The sequence below is a fragment of the Dioscorea cayenensis genome, chromosome 15 (assembly GCF_009730915.1).
Source record: "Dioscorea cayenensis subsp. rotundata cultivar TDr96_F1 chromosome 15, TDr96_F1_v2_PseudoChromosome.rev07_lg8_w22 25.fasta, whole genome shotgun sequence".
Classification (NCBI taxonomy): Eukaryota; Viridiplantae; Streptophyta; class Magnoliopsida; order Dioscoreales; family Dioscoreaceae; genus Dioscorea; species Dioscorea cayenensis.
The window spans coordinates 4,681,964-4,699,486 of record NC_052485.1 but is presented as its reverse complement, the minus strand read 5'-3'; the positions used below and the strand labels follow the sequence as shown (position 1 = coordinate 4,699,486).

Below are 17,523 nucleotides of genomic sequence, written 5' to 3'. Positions count from 1 at the left end.
TTTATATAAGTTACAAGTTTCTTTTTTTTTTTTTTATGAATGTTGATGTTGTTATATAAAAAAAATCTATGGAGTAGATGAAAATTAAATTTGGATCCGGATATCCGATATCCGATCCGGTTTAAACCGGGTACCCGATTTTTAGTACCCGGTTTAAATCGGGTCAGATACAGGGTCAGCTTTTGCTGATTCAAAAAATCGGGTACCCGATCCGGTTTTAAAAACTGGGTCAAGTACCTGGTTTTGCTCACCCACTACTAAGTAGAGTAGAGGGGTTGGCGACCCATTTCTCCACCCGTATGGATTAGTAGATTGCTACTTTTGGAAAAATAAATAAATAAATTCATAAAGTAATAAATTAATAAATAAATCAATAAAAAGTCTCTAAGAATAGTCTAGAAGGCAAAAGCAAAATCCCATTTTTGGTAGTCTAATCAAATATTAGTTTTAAGATATCTTTTAGTTTAAAATTTTATTTTACCCCCAAGAAGAATTAATATTTTATTTTCTTTCCAAATCAAAAGTTGAGGATTTTAATTTATAATTTATCACCTTGCATCATCAACTATTTTTTATCTTAATATTTGTCATCTTTCATGAGCAAACGGAAAGAATATAAACAAAGGAAAATAAAAGTATTTTTTAATTTTTTAATTAAAATGGTTTATTGATTTTTTTAAAAAAAGGAAAAAAATGAGGATGTGCGAGAAATATTAAAAAAAAAAATCTTATTGATAAAGTTTAAAAAGTTTTAAGTCGTTTTTTCTTTATATATTAAAAAATTTGGCCACTTGAACCGCTTATATCATCCTAATATGAATTTGATTTATATATATATATATATATATATATGGGGCCGAATTAACTATAAATGCATTATGGAACAAAAAATAATTCAATTCAAAGGTCAATCTGATTTGGGGATGGCTATGACTCTTTGGCGTGCAATTGCAGCTTTATCAAATTCAAGACTAAATATTAATTATTATTATTATTCTACACGTCTGGAAGCATTCTTGCCATTGCCCATTGATGAAGATGGGAACACTAATTAATTAATTAATTAATTAATTGATTAATAGTGTGTGGTTTGCTTTAAATGGTTTTTAAAGGAAAATCATTATTAATGTTACTCAATATTAATATAAGGAATATATTGATTCTAATGACCTCTTAATCTTTTAACACTGATTAGCTTTTTCCGAATATTTGTGTCCTAATTTGTCCCCGGTCAACAAGAAAAAAATAAATATAAAATAATTAATTTTTGAATAATATCATTACTATTTTAATTTTATACACACATATAAATGTGAAGCATCCAAATGACTAATTGCCTTTCATGCAGAATATTTCTTTTCTCCGTGTGATATTTTTTATCTTAATTTTTTTCTTATTAACCATGTGGTCCATGTCATCCAATTTTTTTTTTAAAATAAATATTTTTTGGAAATTTGAAAATAAGATTAATATTTCTAGTTCTAGATAACACAGCATAGTTCTTTTTTTGTGAAATACAGCTATTTTGTTTTGGAAGTCAACAATTAATAAGAACTTGCAAAGAAAAATGAAAAGATTACTAGAAAACATGTCAACCTTTTTAAATTGCAAGTATAGATAGGGACATTGTTAGGCGAGTTAATTAAAATAATTAAGCCCATAGTCCTAATTGCTTGGTTACTAAAACAGAAATTAAAAATATTAAAGACTATATTATTCATTTGGATTCCATGATAGAAATTTCAAGCGATTTGCAACACATTAGGCATTGATTGGATTGAGCTATACGGAATAAATTTTTTTTTTTTTTTCCCAAAATGTGCCAAACAACCAAATTAGTAGAGAACTAATAAATAAATAAATAAGAAAGAACATGGTCAACTATTATAACTAGGATTTTTTTTTATTACCTTAAATTATAGTAAATTCAGAAATATCTCAGCTCTGCGATTTTGCGACAAACACCAAACTCATTTTTATCACTTATGCATCTCTTTCGGTGCTGGTAAAAACTCTTTATAATCATGAATTGACCGAAGACTTTGAGACCTAGATTTGATAGAACAACCATAGATAGATGACCTCTGTAAATATCTCCTAAAATTTTATTTATCTTCATTATTTAAAGAGGACATCTAACTAATCTTTTTAGTTTAGTTTGTAGCTTAATTTTGTTCCATAGATTCATAACTTTGGTCACTGTCCCATGTATCTAAAGTTTGCTTTTTTTTATATATATATATATATATATATATATATATATTGTGGATGATTTATTCAATTTTAAAAAAATATATAAAAATTATAGTGAATAGTAGGTAAGTAAGAAGGATATAAATTTGGAATTTATATAATTATTAAAAAGGATAAAGGTGATGTAACATCATGATTAGCATAGAGAAATAAAGATGTTTCTTTACAATAGAGATGTGCTGGAGTGACCCCCCAACTATAAACAAGATAAATTCTTCAGCAAATGGGAAGTTGAAGCTCAACTTCAGAGGGCACCAAAATGGAGGATTAAATTCAATTTCTTCTCCAGGTATGCTCCAATTTCTCCATTTTTATTTCTATTTTTATTATTATTATATATTATTATTATTATTATTATTATTTATGATCTGATCCAAATTCCATTCTATAAAGTTTGATATTTGGAAGCAATTATTTCAAAAGTGGGCAATTATATGAAAATATTGTAGTTTATTCAATAGCAATATCTATCATCCCCTGATTGTTAAACCAATCGAATTTTTAGAATTTTAAAATTATTAATAGCAATTTTAGTTTTTTATTCAGAATTTTCTTTTAATCTTGGTACCAAAATGCACTGGCACCTTTAAAATAGTTAAATTTCAGTTATATAAAAACAAAGGTCAAGAGACTTAAGACCTAATAACCATTTTTAGTAAGTTTCTTAGTTTATTTGCAATCCACTTTTTTTTTATTTTAAAAAATACAAAATAGATAGTTGCTCATGCATCTTTTTTAATAATTATGTTTACTTATATACCTTACAAAACACTTCTATTTAGTTATATACCTTAAAATTAAAAGTCAATTCCATTTTTTTTTTTTGGTAAAATAACAGATTTACCCTATATCTGATTTTAATTAAAAAATATAAAAATTATTCAGTCACTTATGTAAAAATGCATAATTACTAAGACCCCCTAGTTAAAATTATATTTACTTTTATACCCAATAAAACACTTCCATGCATTTTATTTACCCTAGGGTTATAAAGAAATTTAAAATCTTATAAACAAACCAAATTTACCTTTCATTTGCATGAAGAGAGAGAGAGAGAGAGAGAGAGCATTTTTATTTTTATTAATTTTTAGTTGACTTTGAGGAATAAAATAAAATAAAATTACTTGCATACATCCAAAAAAAATGTGTAGTTGCTTATATATTCTCCTACAAATCATATTTAGTCATACACATTTATGCTAAAATGTTGTAAATATCTTTTAACATCAGAGTTATATAAATAAATAAAATCAATCTATAAAAATATATAAGCACATTTTTAGTTTTAAAAGGTAAAAAAAAAAATTACAAAAATTGATTTTAAATAGGGGTAAAATAGTAATTACAAAAAAATTTAAAATAAAAAAAAATACCAAATTATATTCATACTTCTTAATTAGTATTAATTAACGTAATCACTAAGTACAAAAAATTAAAAAAATAATTAAGAGAGAGAGAGAAAAAGCAAAGCACTCACCAGAGACCAAAGTTTTGGTTTATGAATTCTGGGTCTCGTTTGTACCACCGAAGTGTTTGACGAAATCCCACCCTCTCTTCGGCATTTCATCGAACAGAAGCTGCGTGGAAGCACGCTTCTCCAATGGCGGCACCATTCAAACCCGCGTCTCTTCTTCTTCTTCTTCTTCTTCTCCTCCTCTGACCCATCTCTCTTCTCCATCTCCATATCTCTCCCACTTCCATTCCTCAAATCCATCCATCTCCACCCACAAAGTTGCGTCCTTTTTCGGATTCCTAATCGAAAACCATGAATGATCTCTTTTCATCCTCATGGCGTAGGGACGCCGACGCCGGAGACGTGCAGATGGGGCGCGCTGGGAGTATAGGCAGCGGAGCAGCGGGGGCTAACCTTGATAAGTTCTTTGAGGATGTGGAGGCGATCAAGGATGAGTTGAAGGAGGTGGAGAGAATCCATCGGAGCTTGCAAGAAGCGAACGAGACGCTGAAGACGATCCACAACGCGGCGGCGGTGCGGGATCTTAGGGCACGGATGGATGCCGATGTAGGTCTCGCGTTGAAGAAAGCGAAGCTTATCAAGCTGAAATTGGAGTCGTTGGATCGAGCGAACGCGGCGAAATCGATCGGTGCCGGGGTGTGGGCCGGGGACGTCGACGGATCGGACGCGGACGTCGGTGGTGGCGGGGTTGAGGAAGAAGCTCAAAGATTCAATGGATGGGTTCTCGGATCTGAGGACGAAAGTGGCGGCGGAGTACCGGGAAACGGTGGAGAGGAGGTACTACACGGTGACGGGGAGAAGGCGGATGAGGCGACGGTGGAGGCGTTGGTGGAGACGGGAGAAGGGGAGAGGTTCTTGGCAAGGGCGATCGCGGAGCAAGGAAGAGGGAGGGTGATTGATGTGGTGATGGAGATCCAAGAAAGGCATGGGGCGGCGGCGCAGCTGGAGAGGAGCTTGCTGGAGTTGCAGCAAGTGTTCATGGACATGGCGGTGCTGGTGAACGCGCAAGGGGAGCAGTTGGATGATATAGAGAGCCAGGTAGGAAGAGCATCGTCGTTCGTGCGTGGAGGAACGCAGCAGCTCCAGACGGCGAGGAAACACCAGTTGAATACTAGGAAGTGGACTTGCATCGCCATTCTTTTGCTTATCATCATCATCCTCGTCATCGTCCTTCCCATCGTTCTCAAGAATTAGCCGCCGGCGTGGCCGCCATTGTTGATGGTTTTGAAGCTCTGTGTTTGATCTTCTTATGTTTTTCCCTTTTTTTATGGTTTTTAATTATTGGGTTTTTTTCGTGCCGGGTATATAGATGAAAAAAAAAACCCATATATTACTTTTATTTTTTGTTTATTGTTTTTGGTAATATCCGGTGTGTAATTGAGGTTGTTTGGAGTTTGGTATGGTTATATATTTATATGTTATTGTAATATATATATATATATATTTTTATTTTCTTTTTTTTAATTTGAAAAAAATGGTGGATGATATCATGATAAAGAAGTGGGGGTTGGGTTAGGTGATGCGATGTGGGGTATGTGCATTTAACTTGAATTGACAAGGTCATTTAGATAAGAACATATAGAGTTGAATTCAGGTGGGAAGTTTTGGCAATTGCAACATGACATCCACCTAGCCACCAAGAATTGTTGAATGGTTCAACAAGCAATAGCAAGTGGCTGCATTTATCCATGATATTTAATGGATGACCCATGTGAAGAAAAGGACTGTTGAGTTATTGGCCAAAATTGGGCCAAAACTAACATAATGTTTGAATACAAATGTAAAAAAAAAAAATTAATAATAAGGGAAAGAAAAGGAAAAGAGGGGAAGAAAAAGGAAAGAAGACAAAAAAACAAGGGTTAAGTCTTTGTTTAGATAATTAAGTTTTAGGGTGGAAAAAAGAAAAGAAAAATTATTTGATAAACCTTGTTTGTTGGTAAAGGAAAAGGATGGTAAAGGAAAATGAAGGGAAGGAAAAGGGAAGGTAAAAGGAAGGGAAGAAAAGGACCAAAAGAAGAAAAAAAAAGAGAGGAGATTAAATCTTTGTTTAGATAATTAAATTTTTAGAGAGGGAAAGAAAAAGAAGAGTTATTTGAATAATCTTATTTGGTTAGAAAGGTGAAAAATATAATATATAATAATATAATTTATAAGTTATATTTTTATTATAAATTAAAATTTTATAATTAATTAAAACATTGAGGACATTATATATATTTTTTTAAAATTTTATAAAAGCTTTTGGAGATCCTCTCCCTACCTAGCACCTTAAATTAAAAATCAGAATTAACCCTTAGTTTGCTTTCATTAAATTAAAAAAATTTATTCAAATAAAGGAAAAGTTTATTTAGACGTTTTTTTTTGCTTATCGCAAACGTTGAGATATTGTTTGGTTAAACATCTACAAAGAAAAAAAAAATTCAAACTTCAAAACAATATGAATTTATTCATTTTGAACTTTATTAAAGTCAATATGAAAATTTGACCAACTAGCACCTTCAATCTGAACTAAGGATGGTAATGATCCCCAAACCGGACCCTATCCCGATTCAACTCGACCGAAATTTGATCGGAAAAACCCGACTAATATAAAGTGGGGAGGGAGGGAGATCGGTATGAAAATCTTGATATCCGACCCAAACCAGATCCGAAAATAAAAATATAAAGTTTTGTACATATAAAAACATATTATGGGTGTTTTGTCAAAACCCTACTTGTCATATATTTTTATAACAAATTATTACATTAATTAAATATTTTTATATAGGGATTGCAGCGGGACAGGGATCTCCACAGATACCTGATTCCCCGTCGAGTGCAGATGTGGGATCAGGTAGCAGTAGCGTGGTAGTCAAAACCAGCCTAACCCGATCTATTGCCATCCCTATATTAAACTACATAGATCAGCTGAGTTGTTCCAAGTCTCACCCAACTAATTAATAGACAAATATTTGATTGATCTATCACAAAGGCAGCATCGAGAAAGAAATAAAAACAATGAGGGAGACCTCAAATTGTCATATATGCGGATATGCCTAACCTGCATGTAATGTCTTCATCAACCTGGAGAAACATAAAACCATAATCTCTTTTGTCCACTCAAATATTATATTGTACATCAACAGCACCATAAAAACAAAAAATTACAGAGAAAATGTGCTGCCAGGAGGGGGGAATATACCTATGGTACATGATACTTCAAGCTCTTTTAACCATAACAATTTCACCCAACCATTATGTGCAATAATAGTCCTTACAAGATAAACATTTTTAAAGCATGATAAGGAATGAATTTCTACAATACCCCTATGCCACGACGATGACACTCCAATGGTTAACACACAAGATCAAGATCATGCACACACCTGTCTTCTAGCGGCTTGACTATACACAGGCGAATGAACTTCCCAGGAACTGTGAATGTGATTCCCAGGCCAAATGTATCTGATAATGATGTTATCCACCTGATAAAAACTGTGAGATCATGGACAAAGTTACATCTCTTTCAACCATTTTATCCTCAAGAGCTTTTTGATTTGGATGAGGAGAGATGCATGTCAAAGTTGTTCTGCTGATTTGTGATGCTTGTCAGACACCTGGATCATGGCAGGATCTTTGATCGTATTTATACAACATGCTCAGTTTTCAGACAAAAAAGTGTAGCCAGAACCTGCCAGTAGGTGCCGTAAAGAGAAGAACTATTGACATGTAACAAGCTTTCTATATCCAGGCAAGGGAACCTCTATCATTTGCTGCTTGAGGGCGGCCTCTAGTTGGTGTTGGCGGTCTATTTGCATTAAGCTCCTGACGTTCCAAACAGAAAAAGGTTTCAACTTTCAACTCAAACTCCAAATATAACTAAATAACAATTGAATCAGTGAACAATCATCAAAGAGATCAAAGCAGCACCTGCATCCATGTGTCCTCAATATGATCTGGTGATGTTTCTGGTGAACTAATAGCAGGTGGCAGAGGATGAATGAGTTTTGGAACAACAACAAGGTCTCTCCCCAAAACTAATATTGCCCCAGCATTGTTTGCAGTACCTTCATGCAGAAATATGAAAAACAATAGTAAGGCAATGATGGCAATGATTATCAAGAAGCTAATCAATGAACATATCACAAAGTACAACTTACCACAATAATTAGTAGCAGAGAAAAGAGTAATTAGGTGTCCTTGTGCAAAACGCTCAAAACCATCCATCACACACTCGTGTGCTCGTACAATCAATTGAAGGTCATTGTTGTTGCAAAACTCCATGACACGATCCGGCTGCAGGAACAGAAGGTTAGGAGACCAATCATAAATAAAAGAGAAACATGGAAATTTGGCTATAGACTAGAGCATGACACTGACCCCAAAGGTAACAAGTCCAGGGCCTCTGGCATTTGGTCTCAACCCCTCAACGCTATCATTCTCTGTTGGATCAGACCTGGAAAAGAAAAGAAAGCATGGATGTCAAGAAAAGGTAGAAAGAGAAGAAAACAGATGAGCCTGGTGAAAAGCTAGGGTACTGACCATAGTAGATCCATGAGAACAACTGAACCTGCTTCCATTGTAATGGGGCGCTGAAGGTTTTCAATCTGTTCAACATGATTGATAGACCGACCAATGCCACCATGCATACAGATAATTTTCTTTTCAATTAATGCTGCCAATGGAAGCCAATTAAATAACCGATTTATCCGGTGCCAGGCCCAGATTCCATCCCGCTCACCCTGTTTCCATCAAAGAGAGTTAACAAACCAAAAATTATTCCACTTGGCATTGAACTAAGGAAATAATAATCGTACCATTCTTTCAATGCACTCTATCCGGAAGCCAAATAAGGCATTTATGTCTGCTGCTTCATGGTTCCCACGAATTAAATGTACATTATGTGGATGCTCAACCTACAAAATATAAACAAGGAAAAAGATCAGTATCTTTTGGTGCCTATAATTTGAGATGCCTGATTGTCTGATCTGTCAGAAAATAAGGTCAAGTCGCCAAAAGAATACCTTCAATGCAAGAAGAAGAGTAATAGTTTCCAAACTATGTTGGCCACGGTCAACATAGTCTCCTAGGAAGAGATAATCGATATAACTGAAAATTCATAAAAGCCAATTAGCATACCAATTATAATCTTTCATGTGGAACAGGGACAATTAAAATGAAATCTGTCCTAGAGAAGAAAAATGAGCAGGATGCAACATATCACAGGCTCCCAAATAATGAGGAATATTCTACATAGATCATTCTATACATCAGACAAATTCACACACTTACTGGAGACTATGAAAATGGTCATCCCAGTGGTACTAAACAAAAACAAATGCTGAAATATTGGAAAAGGAAATAAAAGAAGGCTTACGCTATGTCTCCTGCTGTTGAAGGAGCACCATATTCATCAAATAAGCGCATGAGATCCCCAAATTGACCGTGCAAATCACCAAAAATCTTGACAGGAGCTTTAATTTGCAGAACGCTAGGTTCACTTGAAAATATTCTTTCAGCACTATCACAGAGATCTGCGATTTCATTGCAGTCTAAGAAAAATTGCCTCCGTACAGGTGGTTTCCAACCACGGGGTTTCAAAAGTTGTGCAATAACCTGGTTTAATATGATATACATATCAAAAGCATGGAAAGGAAAACTATTAGGTCCTCCAAGCCAAGAATAAATGAAAACAATGTACAGTTAGAAACGCATGAAACAAACTCAATTCTTGTGTGCTATTCTATTTTCTTCACTCAAGAAGTAGCACTCTGCAATTAATTTATTGTGCCTCAAGAGAAGAGAATAAAGATTCAAAAATCAAATTAAAAACTTCCGTTAAGAGTTGGTGGCAATTTCCACTTTCAAAAAGTAGTAGCAAATCTCCATCCATTGAAGACCAAACTAAAAGGTGAAGATTTATGTGCAAACATTCATGGAAAGATTTTTTTTTTCCTAATAAAAAAGCATGGTTTACCTTTTTGGGCACACTACTGATAGACATTTGACGATCCAATAACTTTCTAGCTGCAGTTGCACTCTCAGGAGTACCATAGCTCACCCTCCTGCCTTCATTCTCAAATTGATCAATGGACAGCTGCCGGACCATGCCACCCAAAGCACCACCAGTCTCTGCAGCTACAACCACCTGTGTAGAGAAAAAGAAAGAAACTCAACGTCAAAGGTCCATAGAAAGTCAAACTTATTATTGATTTGATGACTAAGCAGGCTTAGTATGACAAAATCGAGTTTAATGATACCAGTATCTATTAAAAGGATCCTTCAGTTCCAATTTTCACGATACCCACAGAAGGAAGAATCAAGTTTGAAAATACTGACCGCTCTATGATGCAGTCGAACCCCAAGTTGTGTGACATTATTTGGTAGAGAAGATTCTGGGCCTTTGATAAGAGGTGAGATTTGTTTTCCGCTCGGTGTGGCCTCTGCACCACGATCCCTTTCAGGCAATTGATCAGCTTCTCCATTAATTTGGCGTGCCTTGGCAGCAGCTAGAGTAGCACTAATAGCTTCAGCCTCAGCAGCAGAAGCTTCAACTAAGTAATCTACACCTTTACTCAGTCTCCTGCACCAAGATCCATCCTTAGGAACAAATTTGCACAAGTGATATACTTCTATCTCACACAAGAAAAGAATATAAAGTTCAAAGCCCCAGGTCAGAATGGAGGAATAATCATCCTAAAACACATGGCACTACAACAATAAACTACCTTGGTCCTTGTAGCATTGCGTTTTCCGTGCTTATATCAGTATGCATATCTCCATTGGCAGGAGGAGCAACTGGAGTTCCCAGCACGACAGCACCCTCAGGTACTGATTCTGGAATGTTTTGCCTTGTTCCTTCATCTCCAAATCCATATCTTCCAGTTCTACCTACTTGTACACTTGATATTGCAGTAGCTGCAGCTGCATGGGAAGCGGCATTTGTTGTTTCAGCAGCAGCAAGATCTTCAGCAACAAGCAGGTCATCAAGCAGAACCCCTGCAGCATGAACCAAATTACAAATTAACAACCACAGGAGACAAAATATGACTGAAAGATAGTTAGTCAGCACTTGCAACTAGAACCAATGAGGAGTTGGAATTTGCTTTTCAGAGAAGGAGAAGGTACAATTTCAAATAATTACATAATAGAACAGAAACCACCAGAATATTTGGGAAGGATGAGGGTAATAGTATGTCTTAAAGAATCTGAGAAATGGGAGGCAATCAAACATCCTCATGCATCTTAATAGAAGGAATAAGTTTAGGCGCATTTTTTTAAACATGAAGATGGCAATCATTTTCCAACAATTATTCAATCAGACAAAGCAAGGCAAGAAACAAATTATTGGAAATGTATACCAATCAGACTGCAAGCCGCCTATTGTATAATACAACAAAACTAGAAATATACAAATTTCAAGTCTTACCACCACGTAATCCACCATATATAAAAATCAGGTCACCAACTGCGGCAGCTGCATGCCTGCAACGTCGTGTTAGCTCAACAGAAGCATCTCCACCAGCAGCATCTGCACTATATCTCCCTGTCCTGGGACTTGTGACCACAGATTTTGTATCACACCATACTCCAGCAGCAGTATCCAGCACTAAGCAAAAAAAGCGAAATAAAAACTTACAAGAGCTAGCAGAAAGCACAAAAAAGAATAGCTAGTATCTTAATTTCCAAGTCCAGAATAATATAGAATAATATAGTTCCAACACACGGATCACAATATGACTTATGAAAAAGGTTGGCGCACACTAGCAGGAGACACTGTTTTACTCATAACCAATATCTGTCACAAGTTACAATAGAAGAACTACGTAAAGCATATGACCTCAAACTATTGAACTTGTTTTGTTTCGATAAGGAAAAACAACAAATAGGCCTTCAGATAACCACATCGCATCTAAATTCTCAACTCTCAACAAAAAGGTAGAATAAATGCAAATAGATGCTTGACTTATTCAATATATCATCTTAAGATCAACATCAATCTCACACAATTGCAAATACAAGCAGTAGCCAAAACATCAATTGCTTCAACTACATAGTAACATTTATTACTGGAAAGATAAGTTGAAGTTCACAAGACTACAATAAACCTACCACTTAACAATTAGCACTTTAGTATGATCATCCAACAAAAATGTCCAACAGTTAAAGACTGACAAAATTTTGCAGTACAAGTTCTTGGCAACAAGTTTCAGATAAGATGAATTATCCAACAGCATGCACACCCATGTTCAGCTATGTTATAAATCTAAATCTAGTAAACACTCAACTGCTCATTGCACATGCAAACCACACAGAAACACCAAAATAACCAACATAAGAAACAGTTCACTCTTCCGGTAAAAAAACATCAAGGGATATGGAATTGAGAAATACCACGTAGCATGAATAAAAGGTAATGGGAATTTACTAATTCAGTTCTGAAAGTTTGAAACACCCAAACAATTGCAATTAGTGTCTACCTGCAATACTCGACGAATCTTCCACCATACGTCCACCACCAAGAGCACCACCGGATACATGAAGTCGGGCATTTACAAAAACCTGATATGAATATGATACACAAAATTATCAGAAAAGTATGCTAACAAGAACAATTGACAAAGAAAACTTAAAAAATCCATAGCTCACAGCTGCATGTTGGTATCTAGGGGACGGAGAAACGCCAGGTGCAATAGCCCATTCCCAACGACCATCCCTATGCTTTGCAAGACCATACGCACTTGCCAGGGGCTAGAAACGAAAAAATAATTCAACAAGAGAAGCTATGAAATAAGGCATCTGAACGATAAATTCAGCAAAAACAGTAATCTGCCCAGAAAACAAACAATGGAAATAATAGTTTGGAGAAATATAGAAGCATTGGAAATTGAATTAATTGGTCACACAGCATCCAAACAACTGTTATTAAAAGCATCACACAATAGTCCATTGGACCACTCCCCCTACACTTTCACAATTAATATGCATAATATCCTTCACAAGATCAATCAATAAAACATTAACTTCAACACTTCTAAGTCAAATAACATATCCAGTTATCAGCAACAAAATCATTAATTGATCCAATAATCCTATAAAGAGAGCCAAAACTGAAAGAATGATTGGGAATATTGCTTTTGGTGCACAACAAAAGTATTAGCCTGACAATTACAATTAAAACTTAATTATTTCCATATTTTTATGGACTGTGTATGGTAATTAAAATTGTTAATGTTGAGACTTGAGAGTGCGCCATATCTGGTACAAGTTCTCAAACAAAATACAAGAATAAAGTAACAAAAAAAAGAAGGCATGTGAACATCAAGTAATTGTGTTACTATGTTGGCAAGTCAGGCTTGCAAGTTCTGAACAGAACATACTGATCAATAAAATAGTTCAAATTACAAAGTGAATAACAAAGATATGTCTAAAAATCAGTATCCTTGAGGGTTTAAAATTGCGGAAATCCATATATCCATACAACCATCAATATTGAAAAGAAGCTTTCAACTTACCACACTGTTCGCATCTCTCCCTCCACAAAGCAAAAGAAGACCATCGGATCGCGCACTTGCAGTTGCATACCTACTCACAAACAAAGATGAATCAGAATGGACAAAGTACCACACAGAGACACAATATCATAGATGAATACGACAAATTAGTTCACATTCTTTTGCTCCTAACATACTACCAAAATATTGTTAAGTAGAAAACTGGTGGATACTGACAAAAGTAGTATGTCAATGATAGTATGTGGGACAAATTGCATTATTATTGATTTCCCATTAAAATAAATCATGATTGTGAAGTGAACTCAAAAAGAATTTCTACTCACAGCACATTTATAAAAGTAAACATCAGTAACCATGCATAAATAGGTAATGAAATATTAAGTAACGAGCAGAATTAGTCTTTTGCCCAGGGTCAGGTGATGCTATCTGAAAAAGGCAGGCTGGGCAAAATAAACAAAAAAAATCAATGAATAAGAGGGCTACTTTGAGATCATTACAAAGAACCTGTATCCAGGAAAAAAAAATTGCATGCTTCTTATTTGGTTTACACAGACAGTTGGTAATGGGTGACATGGGCAAGAGTGTTGGATGCAACAAAATTTCAAAATCAAGAGACAGTTGTCATGGGGGCATATATTGGAATGATTATCTTTTCATGCCGCATGCATGTTCAACGTCTCCATTCTCCTTCATCTACAAGTTGTATGCACTTGGCAAATGGAGTATTATCAAATCTGTGTTTCTTAAAAATCAACCAGAACCCAATAAGAATGGCTTTTTTTTAAGTATGGACAAGCTTTAAGAAAAAATATAGTCCGACGGTCTAGTTTCCAAATCCAATTGTTGACGTAGGATCCATTTCCTTTATTTAAAGGATAAGGTTTGGTGCAACAAGCCAGACAGAAAAGTTTCAACATCCATAGGTGTATCAGGTTCAATATGCGCCAACATGGCTCTTAAATATATGAAAAGGTGTCATCCAAATCATAGGCAAGTTATGATTTTGGCACAGTATATAAACCCACACCCAAAATCTAGTTCAATAGTATTGTAGCTGACAACACTACAAAATGGTTGCCCCTGCTAGAGTTTAAGGGCTCATTAGAGGAAATTGGACTATTGCTAATCCAAATGTTCAATATATAACAATTAATAGACTTATGCATTGATGGTATTGTCTATAAGAATAGCAAATGAACGGCAGATTGAAAGTAAATGTAAAAGCCATCATAAGTTGCAGTGGAAAAGGTACACAAATAGAAGTAGAAAAGGGACTTCATAAAATAATACTCACATGCACGGAGGAGGGCCTTCACCTTCTGGTTCCAACTTTCTCCACTCATAAGGCTTGGCAGCAGTGTCTAGGGCCCAAACATCAGCCAAAGGTCTCTTACCTGAGTAGATGGTTCAAGTACAATCCGAAGCATTACACAATGTCCTAGAACATAACATTTCAATTACTTGGCTAGAAGATCACATGCTATTCTGCACATAGAAGGGGAAAAGTACCATCATTTCCACCAATGGCCAATAGAAACCTTTGCCCCACCAAAGCCATCACATGTCCATAACGAGGGCCAGGGCCAGGACCCTGGACGACTACTCTGCAGCCATGCATATTGTAAATAAATCAACCAATTGCCCTCCAAATGAAGGGTGTATTCAAGCTAAAAAGATGGATGCGATTTTAAGTTTTTAACCTATGCCACCGGGGTCGTTGTTGTGTTAAGTCCAGAACATGAAGATCCTCTGCAGATAGGCCAGCAGGTCCAATTCCACCCTAATATGTGTAACGGAAAGAAACTAGGATCAAATAATTCTCGAACAAAAACCCTCTTTTCTTCAAGTAGATTGAGAAATTTGTTAGGCCAGCAAAATGGCAGTAGGTACCATTAGCACGGAGTACCTGAATAACAACCATAGTGCCTACTGCTGTTGCAACATGTGCTGCCCTTGGTGATGGAGGTTCACCCAGTGGAATAAGCCTGCATCCATTTGGAAGAGTTAAAATAAGAAATTATTGTCAACAACATTAATGTACATCAGCATTTTCTCCTGGTCATAGTAGAAACTAGAAAGGTCAAAATATGATTATTACAGAAACACAGTATCAGAAGTTCGTATACCTTTTTTAATCTTTATTATTGAATGATCAAAATTTAATGGGGCCGTAAAACACCTATTACATGAATGCGATTATTTATCAGAAACACCTAATCAACTAATCTGTTTAAACATTGCGCAAATAATTCTTCATAAGCTATAAATATTAAATAATGCTTAAAAGTTAAATACATTCATACTAGGAAACAAATGCCTGGCTACATAAACTTTGCAGATAAAAAAAGATTATTAAGATTCCAACCACGTTTGCAGGCCTTGAGGTCAAAGGCTAAACAGTGAGAATTTTTGTTTGATGATCATAAAGGAAAGTCACCAGTCAAAGTCATTACACGATCGATGACATTAAAGCGTGATACGAAGGATCTGTTAAAGTATAGTCCAGCAATTAGCATAGGTGCATTATTCCAAAATCAACACACCAAAACAATCCAAGTATAAAATCAAACAAACGAATGAAGTAAACGACAAGGTATAAGCTTGTATGTGTTAACGACCATCACAAAGAATCCAAGAAGCAAATGGCAACCGAACCTAAGCATTTAACACAGAATATTAAGTATCAACACAAAATCATAAGCTAACCTTGACCATTTATTCGACAAAACATCATAACAATGGACATCCGCAGTTGCACCTGCAAGACCTGCAAACCAGGAAAACAAAAAGAAAAATCAAATCATTTGAAACAACACCATATTTCCCCTACACTAGCAAATCCGATCCCCAATTCCCCTCAATGAAAACCTGAAATAGAAAATTCAAATAAAGCTTTCCATAATCAAATTAAATTCCATACCAAAGCACCAAGTTAACAAATCCGAAACGATGTTCTCAAAAAAGGAACCCAAAAAAAAAAAAACTAGGGTTTCTGAACGAGAAGCTGGAACAATAGAAATGGACAACATACGGATGCCAGCGCTGCCAGCCGATGAGGGAGGAGCAGCGGAATTGCCCTCGAGCGCCGTGGCACCTCCAAAAAGAATAAGCCGAGGTCCGATGTACCCGGGGCTGCCCTCCTCCCCAACAGCAGCCACAGCAGTGAGCGTATGCCCGCACCTCGACCCAGGGCCATCCTCCTTCTTCTCAATGATAGCGTTCACGACGGTATACGTCGGCGCTGGTCTAGGCCCAGCGACAGCAGCCTGCGCAGCAGCAGCAGCAGCAGCCGGCGCCGAGGGTTCCACAGATGAAGGAGAAGCCGGGGAGGACGAGGAGGAGTCATGGTGGTTGGCGGCGACCGGATCGTGCTCGGCGTCGGGGGACATCGAGGTGTCGACCTCCATGGAAGCAACGGCGACGGCGATCGGATTCGATCCGGTTCGGTTCTAGAACTCCCGGTCCGGTCGAGCATTCGTCATCCGGTTCAGCATCTTCACGGCCGGCTCAACGCTTATCGGATCGAATCCAGGTACCGCGCCGGCTTATCGGATCAAGAACAAGATCCGATTTCAACCTCAGATTGAAAGGAACGGAGAAGAAGGAGGAGACGGAGAAAGAGGGGAGATAGTTTTGCTGTTCGTCTTCGTGTATTTTTTTATTTTATTTTTTAAAAGAAAATAAATAGATAAATTAATTAATTAATTAATTAATTAAAAATAGAGAGAGTTAAATGTCGGATTCGGATCCGGGAAGGTGAGGCAAGCGCACGATCCGATCCGGTTGTCGCGGTCACCGGATGGGCAGGTTTACTGGGTCAGGGAAGAGAGGGAAGAGACCGGCTTGATGTTGCTGAGCTGGAAAGCTATGATTGGTTGTTTAGATTGTTATTATTTTATGATGAGCTGCTGCTCCTCTTTTGTTGCCGTTGCTTCTTCGGAGGGTGAAAAGGGGAAATGCTTTGTTTTTATTTATTTTTTTATGTTGTGGATTGTGCGAAATTACCCGGTCGTTATGGAGTTTTTGTTTTTAATAAAAAAATAAAAATTTGGGAATTGAATTATAAATTTACTGCGGTTTAAAAAGCATTTTAAAGTGAAACCCTCCGACGTTTTGAATTTTTCAAAAAGCATCTCTCTACAGTTTTTCGATCATTATAAACTTTACTCTTATCGTTTTTATCTTACTGACATATACTTTCCCGGGTTTAATATTTATAATTTTCATTTCGAATTGTTTGTTTACATGTAATTACATAAATTTTCACTTAATATGTTAATTTTTTCATTTAATATTATGAGT

The 17,523-nt window shown here is 36.0% G+C and overlaps 2 protein-coding genes across 2 annotated transcripts; one reads left to right on the top strand and one right to left on the bottom strand.

Moving 5' to 3' along the window:
- The first annotated feature begins 3,706 nt into the window (after positions 1-3,706).
- Positions 3,707-4,997, top strand: LOC120278021 (syntaxin-121). Its single transcript, XM_039284908.1, is given in 3 exon segments — positions 3,707-4,345; positions 4,347-4,527; positions 4,530-4,997. Coding segments are annotated over 3 exon segments (900 nt in total). The 5' UTR covers positions 3,707-4,018; the 3' UTR covers positions 4,922-4,997.
- A 1,798-nt stretch (positions 4,998-6,795) lies between these two features.
- On the bottom strand, positions 6,796-16,873 carry LOC120278020 (serine/threonine-protein phosphatase BSL2 homolog). The gene is made up of 21 exons (XM_039284907.1): positions 16,253-16,873; positions 15,928-15,988; positions 15,128-15,206; positions 14,922-15,001; positions 14,731-14,825; positions 14,516-14,615; positions 13,222-13,291; positions 12,356-12,457; positions 12,187-12,268; positions 11,136-11,315; positions 10,435-10,705; positions 10,046-10,289; positions 9,684-9,854; positions 9,084-9,322; positions 8,731-8,815; positions 8,524-8,622; positions 8,249-8,448; positions 8,087-8,162; positions 7,867-8,002; positions 7,637-7,773; positions 6,796-7,531 (listed from the first exon to the last, which is right to left on the bottom strand). The coding sequence occupies exons 1-21, from the start codon at positions 16,626-16,628 to the stop codon at positions 7,448-7,450; spliced, it is 2,967 nt and encodes a 988-aa protein (XP_039140841.1). The 5' UTR covers positions 16,629-16,873; the 3' UTR covers positions 6,796-7,447.
- Positions 16,874-17,523: the final 650 nt, after the last annotated feature.

Coding starts and splice junctions, on each gene's coding strand:
- LOC120278020 (XM_039284907.1), bottom strand. CDS start 16,628: ATGGAGGTCGACACCTCGATGTCCCCCGACGCCGAGCACGATCCGGTC. Junction 15,207..15,927: donor TTGTCGAATAAATGGTCAAG/GTTAGCTTATGA, acceptor AAATGGATGCAG/GCTTATTCCACTGGGTGAAC. Junction 12,269..12,355: donor CTAGATACCAACATGCAGCT/GTGAGCTATGGA, acceptor TATTCATATCAG/GTTTTTGTAAATGCCCGACT.